This window comes from Lycium barbarum, chromosome 7, assembly GCF_019175385.1.
Source record: "Lycium barbarum isolate Lr01 chromosome 7, ASM1917538v2, whole genome shotgun sequence".
In the NCBI taxonomy this organism is placed as follows: Eukaryota; Viridiplantae; Streptophyta; class Magnoliopsida; order Solanales; family Solanaceae; genus Lycium; species Lycium barbarum.
In genome coordinates this window covers 30,888,578-30,900,503 of record NC_083343.1, presented here as the reverse complement: position 1 = coordinate 30,900,503, position 11,926 = coordinate 30,888,578, and the positions used below count along the sequence as shown (strand labels likewise).

The following is an 11,926-nucleotide window of genomic DNA, read 5'->3' as shown; positions in this document are numbered from 1 at the left end:
AGACCCTTGAGAGATCAATGTTAAAGTGCTCACTCGCAACCATCATCCCCGAGTAAAGCTGGGCTAATACAGTGGACTGGGCGGACCTCTCCTCTGCTGGAGTCAAATGATGTCCGGATACACTCGCTGGGGCCATGACATTTGAGATGTCGAGCGGGTCAATGGGCGCCTCAAGTACTCTATCAGTAGAGTATGCCAACTCCTCGTCGAGCCTCATTAAGTAGGACGTGAGAGTGTTTCCATAACTCAGCCTTTTAGACTTGCCAGCCCGCACTCTTCGAATTTCCTGCATCATCCAGTACCCAATGTTCACCGGCTGCCCTGTCATCAGGAAGTACACTATGCACACTCTCTCCTGTGGTACCTCCGAGAAGTGATCAAGTGGCATGATTCTAGCATTTAGAAAGCGCAACCATACTCGGGCCCCTCAACAAAAATTACTGATGCTCATGCTCCGATGCTTCTGAAAAGGCCCTGAGTATCGTGCCCATTGAGCCTTTGAGTTGGCTCCACAGAGAGTTTCCCGGATAGCCCTATAATCGGGCCTTTTTATGAATTCTAGCAATGGTTCAACAGGCACATCCGGGACTCCAATTGCCCCGCACAAAGTCGATGCCGTCAATGGCACCCAATTTTTCCGAACGAATACGGAATTTGGGGTCCCACGGATTGGCATGCTTGCGTAAAGTTCCATGACCCAATCAATGTTTACTGGCCCCGGCTGTTCAAACACAGACGTCCATCCCATGGCGACTATGCGGTTGTAGACATCCCAAAAATTCTTCTTCAAAGGGACTCTTCTGATTGCTCATTCATGATTGTATCCCTTCGAGGTGTCAAACCCCGCATACCACTCTTTCCCTGCCCCAGAGAGATGGGGGTGGGGCGTCCTCTTAGACGCCGGCGGAATGACAACCGCGAGATGCTTTCCCTTTCCGGATGTTTTCCCTTTTGTCGCTTTGGACGCGTTTTGTACTCTTCCTCTTTTTGTGCCTTGGGAGGAAGAGGCGACAACTTTGCCCTTGGACTTGGCGTGAACCATTTTGCCTGCAAAACAACGCATTTCCAAATGAGAGGTACAGGTCAGTAACTAAGGGGTCGTGGAACAACCCCACACTTACTTCAAACTACATTACGAAAATAAAAATCGAAGAAGTTACCTACTCCTACATGACAAAGCAAACAAAAACAAAGTAAGCTATTTTCATGTTGTAGGGCTTGGGATGGAAAAAATCACAGTTCTCTAACCCTCTCTCACAATTCGAATTTTATGGTGAGAGGAGATCCACAAGGGTTCCTGTACTCGGTTAATGTTCCATTGCTACTCAAGACTTCACAATTTCACAAAAACTTGGTTTAGGACTTTTATCGAACACCTTATGGGCTTAAAATCGTCCCTTAACTTTTGATAACAATGGTGGGTGGAAGAACCCTCCTTTGTGCAATGGGAGTCACATTCTAGCCATTATCACTCATATCACACAAGCAATACCAATCCCCACCCAAGATTCGCCCATACCCACATCCCTACTTTTCAACTACAAACATCAATAACAAGGGGGAAAATGGAAAAATAATGGAGGATGAACCCACTTACCTTGTGATATTAATGGGGGATGGATTGGAGCAACTTTGAAGATGTTTTTGTGAGAGAGGGAATGGGGATAGGTAGTTTTTTCGTATGAGAGGGAATGCGGTGAGTTGGGGGGATGTTATGAAGGAGGGGCACGGTTATAACATACATAAGAAGAAGAAAATACAAACCGGGTCGACCCGCACGATCCGTCCACATCGCGGAAGGAAAGCGCGAGGCTGCAGAACTTTGCGCGATCAGTCCGCATCGCGGGACCGATGCGCGAATCGCTGAAGGTTTCTGATTTATTTATGTGCGATCGGTCCGCATCACAGAGCCGATGCGCAAATCACTGGGCACTTTGTAATTTTCTTCTTTCCGCCCAATTCCTGCAACATGAACAAATGTGACCTATACCATACAAAAAATTGGGTTGCCTCCCAACAAGCGCCTTAGTTAAGGTCGTGGCACGACACTTTTTTTTTACAACACGGGTTGCCTCCCGAGAAGCGCCTGATTTAACGTCACGACACGACGTAGGATTTCCTCAAGCCTCTTCTAGATCGATAGTGGTCCTCGCGCGGTCAGTGGCCTCCCCGTAGTAATGCTTCACTCTTTGCCCGTTCACCAAGAATGTCTCATCTGAGTTGGGTTTCTTTAGCTCAACTGCTCCATGTGCGGTCCCACGAACTACCTCGAATTGCCCAGACCACTTACTCTTCAACTTTCCACCGAAGATCTTCAGCCTAGAGTTATACAGCAAGACTAACTGCCTAGGCTCAAAGTCACGAGACTGGATGCGTCTGTCATGAATTCTCTTAGTTTGCTCCTTATACATTTTCGCGTTTTCATAAGCATGATAGCGAAATTCCTCTAACTCGTGCAGATGCAACAGTCTCTTTTCTCTAGCTTGAACCATGTCTAGATTCAGCTTCTTGATCGCCCAATATGCTCTATGCTCAAGCTCAATTGGTAGATGACATGCCTTACCAAAGATGAGCTTATAGGGAGATGTGCCAATCGGAGTTTTGTAAGCTGTTCAGTATGCCCACAGAGCGTCATCAAGCTTCAATGACCAATCTTTCCTACTTACGCTCACAGTCTTCTCCAAAATCCTCTTGATTTCTCTGTTTGATACCTCCACTTGACCACTCGTCTGAGGATGGTAAGCAGTCGCTATCTTGTGTTTCACCCCATACTTGAGCAGCAATTTATCAAAGAGCCGATTGCAAAAGTGCGTACCTTGATCACTGATGATGGCCCGAGGGGTCCCAAACCTTGTAAAAATGTTCTTTTTCAGAAATCGCGCCACCACACTAGCATCGTTGGTGGGAAGCGCAATGGCTTCCACCCACTTCGAGACATGGTCTACAACAACCAATATGTACTTATTCCCCTTAGATGGTATGAAGGGACCCATGAAGTCAATACCCCACACATCAAACAGCTCGATTTCTAAGATGCCCTTCAAAGGCATTTCATGACGCTTGGAGATATTTCTGGTTCTCTGGCAGCTATCACATGCTCGCACAAATTCATGAGCATCTTTGAACAAAGTTGGCCAATAGAACCCGGACCGAGGTACCTTTGCAGCTGTTCTGTCACCAGCATGATGTCCTCCATAAGGTGATGAGTGACACTTCTCGAGAATCGCTGAGACCTCTTCTTCTGGAACACACCTTCTGATCAGCTGATCTGTGCCAACCCTATAGAGATAGGGCTCATCCCACACATAGAAATGACTGTCATGCAAAATCCGCTTCTTCTTCTCGTGATTAGCACCCGGGGGGTAAATCTCACTTACTATAAAGTTCACCATGTCTGCATACCATGGCACCTCAGCTGATTGAAGAGCTAAGAGTTGTTCGTCAGGAAAAGTCTCCTTAATCGCCACTGCTTCATCCACATGTCCCCGATCTTCTAATCTCGATAAGTGATCTGCTACCTGATTTTCTGTGCCCTTTCGATCAAGAATATCGATGTCAAACTCTTGCAGTAGCAACACCCAACGAATAAGCCTCGACTTTGCATCCTTCTTTGCAAACAAATAACGAACTGCAGTGTGATCAGTATAGACTATCGTCTTCGTGCCCACCAGATATGATCGGAATTTGTCAAAGGCGTAGACAATCGGCAATAACTCCTTCTCTGTGACAGTATAGTTCATCTGGGCTGCATCAAGTGTCTTGCTGGCATAATAAATAGGATGAAAGATCTTGTCCCTTTTCTGACCAAGGACAGCTCCCACAGCAAAATCACTTGCATCACACATCAAAATAAATGGCAGAGACCAATCGGGTGAGATGATAATAGGAGCTGACACCAACATTTGTTTTAGCTCATCAAAAGCCGTCAGATAGACTTCATTAAACACAAACTTCACATCTTTCTCTAAAAGCTTTCACATTGGATTAACAACATTAGAGAAGTCTTTGATGAACCATCGATAGAATCCTGCATGCCCAAGAAAACTGCGCACTCCCCGAACTGAAACAAGTGGTGGCAATATTTCAATTGCTTCAATCTTTGCCTTGTCAACCTCTATTCCCTTGCTCGATATCTTGTGCCCAAGAACGATTCCCTCGCGAACCATGAAATAGCATTTTTCCCAGTTAAGTACCAAGTTCGTTTCTTCACAACGAGCTAACACGGCATCAAGATGATTTAAACTGTCATCAAAGGAATCTCCAAAAATAGAGAAGTCATCCATAAATACCTCTACATAATTTTCCACCATATCGGTGAAAATAGCCATCATGCATCGCTGGAAAGTACCTGGAGCATTGCACAAACCGAAAGGCATCCTCCGGAATGTAAACGTGCCAAATGGACATGTGAATGTAGTCTTTTCTTGATCCTCGGGCGCGATCATGATCTGGTTGTAACCCGAATAACCATCCAAAAAGCAATAATAATCGTGCCCAGCCAACCTGTCGAGCATCTGATCCATGAAGGGCAAAGGAAAGTGATCCTTTCTGGTGGCATTGTTCAACTTGCGATAGTCAATACATATCCTCCAGCCCGTAACAGTTCGTTGAGGCACCAATTCATTCTTCTCATTTTCCACCACAGTTATGCCCCCTTTCTTCGGGACACATTGTACAGGACTCACCCAATTGCTGTCCGAGATGGGATAAATAATGCAGCTGTCAAGCCACTTGATTACGTCTTTCTTCACCACCTCTTTCATGATCGGGTTCAGTCGCTTCTGGCACTCAATACTGGGTTTGCTGTCTTCCTCCAATAATATTTTGTGCATGCAAAACTAGCTACTAATACCTCGAATATCAGCTATTGACCACCCAAGGGCTCGGACTCGATCTCTTAGCACTCGTAACACACGTTCAACCTGCACATCAGTCAAATAAGCAGAGAGGATTACGGGCAATGTGTCTTCACTACCCAAGAAAGTATAGTGAAGGTGAGGAGGCAATGGTTTTAACTCAAGAACGGGAGCCTCTTCAATAGATGGTTTCGGCTTCTTCCATGACTCTGGTCTGTCTAGCTCCTCAACCGGTTTACCTGCTCGTAGATAAGCACATGAAGTGTCAAGAATGCTAAGACACTCCTCCACTTCTGCATCAATTTTCAGATCATCCCCATACACCAAAGCTGTCTCCAACGGATCTCGCGAGGCTAGAAAATGATCTAACTCGGCATTAATGAGCTCGGGTTCCACCACAGAGATCATTTCAACTCCTCATAATGGGCTGGAAGTCTGGTAGCTTTAAACACATCAAAAGTCGCCTCTTGCCCATTAACTGTCATGGACATCTTCCCATCTTTCACTCAGATCACAGTATCGACAGTAGCTAAGAATTCTCTCCCCATGATGAGAGGAACACTCTTATCTGCCTCATAATCAAGTATCACAAAATCAACTGGCAGAATAAATGGGCCTACCTTCACAAGAACGTCCTTAATAATACTATCAGGGTAAGCAAAAGATCGATTAGCCAACTGCAACGTAATAGTGGTTGGCCTAGGCTCTCCCAAACCCAATGTTCAGAACACAGAGGTGGGCATCAGATTAATACTAGCACCCAAATAACACAATGCTAGCCCAACTTCAATGTTGCCAATCGTAATTGAAATTGTGAAGCTGCCCGGATCTTTCAACTTTGGAGGAATTTTACTCCTCACTCTAGAACTGCACTCCTCAGTAAGTGCAACAGTCTCAAACTCTGTCCAACGCCGTTTGTTCGCGACCACATCTTTAATATATTTTGAATATTTTGGGACTTCTTGCAGAAGCTCCACCAAAGGTATGTTGATGTGTACCTGTTTTAAGAGTTCAAGAAATTTCTTGCAAGCCGAATCTGCTTTGTGTTTCTGAAGTCACTGTGGAAAGGGAGGGGGTGGTCGCACCACTTCCTCTACATGTTGCTCTGCGAGTGTTTGCTTTGGTTCAGCCCGCTTAGCAGGGATAAGTTCTGCCTCTGCTATGTTCTTCTTTTTCGGCGGCACTTCTTCTAACTCTCTACCATTCCTCAAGGTGACTGCCTTGCATTCTTTTGGGTTCTTTTCAGTATCACTCGAAAGAGCACCCGGAGGTCTGACATTCTGCATAAGAGCCATCTGCCCCATCTGACACTCAAACTCGTGAATAGATTTCTGCATCTCACTCTGAATTTTCTGATTTTGCTGCTGCATCATTTGATTTTGAGCTATGAGCTGCTTCATCATCTCCTCTAAATTGCTAGCTGGCTGAGCTTGAGGTTGCTGATAATTGTTCGGCTTGTGGAAATCATGCTTCCCAAATGGAATGTTGTAATTAATTCCATAATAGTTTCCCCGATTACCAATATCGCGATTCTGCTATCCCATAAAATAGACGGACCCTTGATTCAATGGAAAATTGTTATAATCGTGAGGTTCACCGCAACTTACACATGCTGCCTGCTGAATATAATGAACTGGTTGAATCTGCTGAGCTTGAGGAAACACTCTCAACATCACGTTAGTGAGAGTACCAATATCAGCCCGAATAGCTGCAACATCATCAACTTTAAGAACCCCAGTAGCTTTTTGTGGTAACCCCCGGCTATTCTCATGATACTCATGATGACCCTCAGACATCATCTCAAGGAGATCTTCCATTTCTTTATATGTTTTGTTTAAGATCTGTCCTTGAGCTGAAGCATTCAACAGGGCCCTTGATTCATGGTTAAGACCCTCTACGAAATAGTTGCCAATGATCTCCTTTGGCTGCATGTGATGAGGGAAATCTCGCAGATAACCCTTATACCTTTCCCAAAAGTGTGGTAGAGATTCGGAATCTCTCTGAGTGAAGTTAACAATTCTTCCTCGCAGCTCCTTTGTTTTCTTGGGTGAGAAGAACCTGTCGATAAACTTATTTGATAATATCTCCCAAGAAGTAATGGAACCTGCAGGTAGATTCGTCAACCATTCCCTCGCTTCGCCAATCATTGAGAACGGAAATAAGGACAGCTTCACATAATCATCGGGAACATCTCTATATTGGAAATTTTCGCTCAACTCCACGAACTGCATCAAGTGCTTATGCGGGTCTTCACTAGACTTACCCATATACTGGCACGTATGTTGCACCAGCCGCACAGTTCCTTCTTTTAGCTCGAAATTTCCAGTAATGTCAGGCCTAACAATAGCCTTAGCAATAGTTGCCAGACTGGGCCTAGCATAACTAGATAAAAGAATCTGTTGTTCTTGTGCCCTCGTAGCTGCTCTTTCACCCTGTTCATCGCCGTTTCTGGCTCTATCCCTTTCTGCCTGTTCAAGAGCAAGTCTTGCTGCTTCGTTAGCCATTCTTCTCTGTCGATGAAATGTTCTTTCGATTTCGTGATCAAAATCAGCTAACGATTTTCCTGAACTTCTAGTGCTTGGCATAAACCAGAGAAGCCTGAAGTGACACAAGTAGAACAACAAAAAAGTAAAGACTTGAATAGAAAAAAAAAACTCAAATTAGAAAAACAGTAAATTTTTCTAAGTCCCCGGCAACGGCGCCAAAAACTTGTTGCTCCCAAACGCACACGCAAGTATACGTGGTCGTACAAGTAATATAGACTGTTAAGTCCAGATATCGATCCCACAGTGACTTCGATTCTACTGTTAAGCTAATTCAAATTCGAATGAAACTATTCAAGAAAGTGAAAATCAAGATGTTTGTTGTACTAAACTAAAATTGAAAAGTAAACAATTTGTGATGGGTGTGTTTGTGACTGGGACTAGCTTGACAAAGATTGTAAGAATTATCAGATGAGAGAAAGATCTAGGGTTATGGCTTTCGACAATCCAGTTGATCTTCAGACAATTCCACCTATTTTATTTCCTGGGTTACTAGTTGACTGGTTAATTTTACTTTATGATATTCTCTCGAACTACTCACAAGCCTGTAGATGTTACTATAATGCCTATATCTCTATGGTTATCAGAGGTAACAAGGACGCATTTATTTTTCCGTATTCAACTAAGTAGGGCTAAAGGGTATATCTCTATCCTCAGTAGCGAAATGATTAAATCGAACAAACTTTATTTATTCTTATTACGTACTCGAATTCCCTTTCTCAAGTTCAATTCGCGCACCACAGATAGTGTCTAACTATTGGCCAGATAATCAAACAATTAAGATCAAGAATAAATAAGCAACCCAAAATATGGAAAATCAATAGATAATAATTGTCATCAAACTAACTTTCAAGTCTTTCGCCACAACCCTAGAATTAAGAAGTTTAGCTACTCATGATTTGATCATAGACAAAAGAATCCATGAATAAACTAGGGTTGAAAAAGATGAAAAATAAAATAACCTAGAGAGAGAAAAATAGAACGGGGGCTTACAAATCATTGAATAATCCCAGCACACCGAACTCAGCTATTAAAACGTCTATATATAGTCTAGGGTAAAAATAGAAAATAAGTAATCCAAATCCTAGTCGAATCGGGACAACTCTCGCAGAACCCCGCTTTCCTTCCACATCGCGAAAGGATCGCGCAGAGTACTGGGGCTTCTCGCTTTCCTTCTACATCGCGGAAGGATCGCCTGATGGTATTGGCTGGCTGGTCTTGTCCGCTTTCTTCACGCGATGCGGAAGAAAAACGGACCCTTCAGTCGAAGTATTTTCCTTTTTTGGTTCGTCCTTTGTGGTCTTCGACTTCTCACCTTGTCTACTCGTCAAATGCTCCAAACACAATCACTTTAAGCTCAGTTTTCCATCGTTTGCCATCATCGCACCTATACACATGAAATATAACGACATAAGTTCAAATACGACGATTGCATCATGAATTAAGCGATAAAATTCATGCGAGTAGGCTGTAAAATGACACAAAACATGATATTTGTGCCAAATATCACGTTTCATGAAAATAAACATAGTAATTAATAACTTGCATGTAAGAACCCATGGAATGAAAAGGATGGGTTTTTCATGAATTACAGACAGATTCTCAATAACCAAAATGGAATATAGAGAACACAATAACAAACTACGTATAAAACATGGTACATCATGGTATATACACTTAGGGATATCATGAACATATCTAAAACCCAAGTTTTGGTGAACTCTTATATTATCATGGAGGAACATGGCGTGGGGAAGAACAAAAATATTCTCACACATGGATAGAAGCCCTACATACCTGGTAATGCTCCAAAGTTGTAATAAAAATATGAATAACTATTCCAAAATCTAGAATCTTGAACCTTGAGATGGGTTATCTTGAAAACCCTAGGTTGTTAACATTGGATTTCACTTATAATAAATTCAGTTGGGAATACACGGGAGGGACTTTACTTGATGTATATAGATGAGGAGAAGAGATAATGGTCATTCTAGGGCTTGCGGATGTGAAGAATGAAGTGAAAAAGCCTTAAAACGGAGTTTTAAGGTTGTTGTCGGACCTGTTTTACGCTCACTTTAGGCCCATTTTACGACCCGTAAATCAGAGTTACGGTTCGTAAATCCTATCGTAAATCCATAACAGTTTGATAAATTTTTTGGACAATTTTACGTCCCATAAATAATTTACGGCCAGTAAATTCTGCCGTAAATCCACTGAACACTATTTTAGTAAAACAGACATAATTGTTTTTATAGATGTCTGTTTAACCTCTATAATATATCGTTGGAAAGGTATTTCAAATATATACAACTATCAAGAAGGAAGTTTCCCCAAATTCTGTATAGGATTTTCCGTATACTCACTTTAAGAGAGACCTGATGCAAACTCATTTGAAAACATGCTCGGTAGGGTAGCTTCCGACTTTACTTTGCCCAAGGACTCTTCTTATGTATTGATTGGGTTTCAAACATATTTCTACATTATTCATATTGGGTTCATTATACTCCCGTCTTACGAGTCAAATCTTAGCCCGAATGCACGAGGTGTTACAATATCCCCCCCTTGGGATCATTCGTCCTCAAATGACAGGTCATAGGTAAGAATGTGACTGGACATGGCTTGAATACATAAAAGTGAAGAAACATGACATGGAATATGGGAGCTGAACTGACATGACATGGTTTCATGAAAATATAAGTGCTGAAACACGAGACATGGATAGAGAATACATGAAAGTGAATGTAAAACATAAGGTATGAATACGTAAGGGACATGACATGAATACTGAAGGTACTTACCTTGAACTTAATCTGCTTGCTCTTCAAACAAGTTAGGATATCTGGATTTTATGTCTTCTTCGGCTTCACATGTAGCCTCTTCAACTTTTTGACTCCTCCATAAGACCGTTATTGAGGCTACTTCCTTAGTTCTTAACTTGCAAACTTGACGATCAAGAATTGCAATCGGGATCTTCTCATAGGTAAATCCATCTTTAACCATTATAGTATCAGCAGAAACAACCAACGATGGGTCTCCTATAAACTTCCTCAGTATGGATACATGAAATACTGGGTGCACAACAGCTAAATATTTTGGCAACTCAAGTTCATAAGCCACTTGACCAACCATTCGCAGGATTCTGTAAGGTCCAATGTATATGGGTCTAAGTTTCCCTTTCTTGCCAAATTTCATCACACCTTTCATAGGTGAAACGTTTAAGAACACCCAACCCTCAACTTGAAACTCTAAGTCCATTCTTCTCACAACTGTATAGGACTTCTGGCAACTCTGAGCCGTTTTCAAACGCTCCCGAATTAACTTGACTTTCTCCATAGCCTGATAGAACAAATCTGGTCCTAGCAATTTTGCTTCACCAACTTCAAACCAACTAATAGGTAATTTACATCTTCGCCTATAAAGGGCTTCAAACGGTGCCATGTTGATACTAGCATGATAACTGTTATTATAACTAAATTCAATGAGAGACAAGTGGTCATCCTAATTACCTTTGAAATCTAGGACACATGCTCTCAACATGTTCTCAAGAGTCTGAATAGTACGCTCTGCTTAGCCATCTATTTGAGGATGAAAAGTTGTGCTGAGGTTCACCTTGGTACCCAATTATTTCTGAAAGGATTTCCAGAAGTTCGCTGTGAACTGAGCACCACGATCTGAAACTATAGAAACTAGAGTCCCATACCATTTAACAATCTCATGAATGTACAACTTGGCATAATCTTCTACTGAATCGATGGTCTTGACTGGCAAAAAGTGCGTTGGCTTAGTCAGTCTGTCCACAATCACTCAAATCGAGTCATGTCTCGGGATGAATGAGGAACACTTGTTATGAAGTCCATGTTTATCATCTCCCATTTCCAAACATAAATATCAATATTCTGGGCCAAACCGCTAAGCCTCTAGTGTTCGGCTTTCACTTGCTGACAATTCAGACCCTTAGCAGCAAATTCTGCTATATTGTTTTTTCATATCATTCCACCAATAAATCTCTTTAAGATCATGATATATCTTAGTGGAACTTGGGTGAATGGAATACCTGCAGTTGTGAGCCTCTGACATGATTCGCTCTCTAAGCCCATCTACATCTGGAACATATAATCTGCCTCGGTACCTCAAAGTAACATCATCTCTCCTTGTTCGAAAGTCGTTGTCTTATGCTTGTGAATCCCTTCTTTCAGCTACAATAAAAAGGGATCTTCAAACTGCTTCTCCTTCACCTCAGCCACTAAAGAGGAATAAGCCATGTTCTGGACAATAACACCACCATCTTCGGAGTCCAAGAGTCGAACTCCTAGATTAGCTAAATGGTGAACTTCCTTGGTCATAGTTCTTTTATCTGACTCAATGAGAGCTAAAATTTCCATGGAACGCCGACTAAGAGCATCAACTACTATATTCTCTTTCCCTAGTGTAATGACTCGTTTGGTCGTTATTACATTTTCAACTATTTTTGATCCTTTTCTGAGCATTATTAGCTCATATTTGACCCGCGGGGTCGCTTCCTAAGGT

The 11,926-nt window shown here is 42.3% G+C and overlaps 1 protein-coding gene across 1 annotated transcript; it reads right to left on the bottom strand.

The window, feature by feature from the left end:
* Positions 1-10,204: 10,204 nt before the first annotated feature.
* LOC132601446 (uncharacterized) lies at positions 10,205-10,528 on the bottom strand. Its single transcript, XM_060314526.1, has one exon. The coding sequence runs from the start codon at positions 10,526-10,528 to the stop codon at positions 10,205-10,207; it is 324 nt and encodes a 107-aa protein (XP_060170509.1).
* Positions 10,529-11,926: the final 1,398 nt, after the last annotated feature.

Bases quoted from the DNA above. Each gene is read 5' to 3' on its own strand.
- LOC132601446 (XM_060314526.1), bottom strand. From the start codon at position 10,528: ATGGTTGGTCAAGTGGCTTATGAACTTGAGTTGCCAAAATATTTAGCT.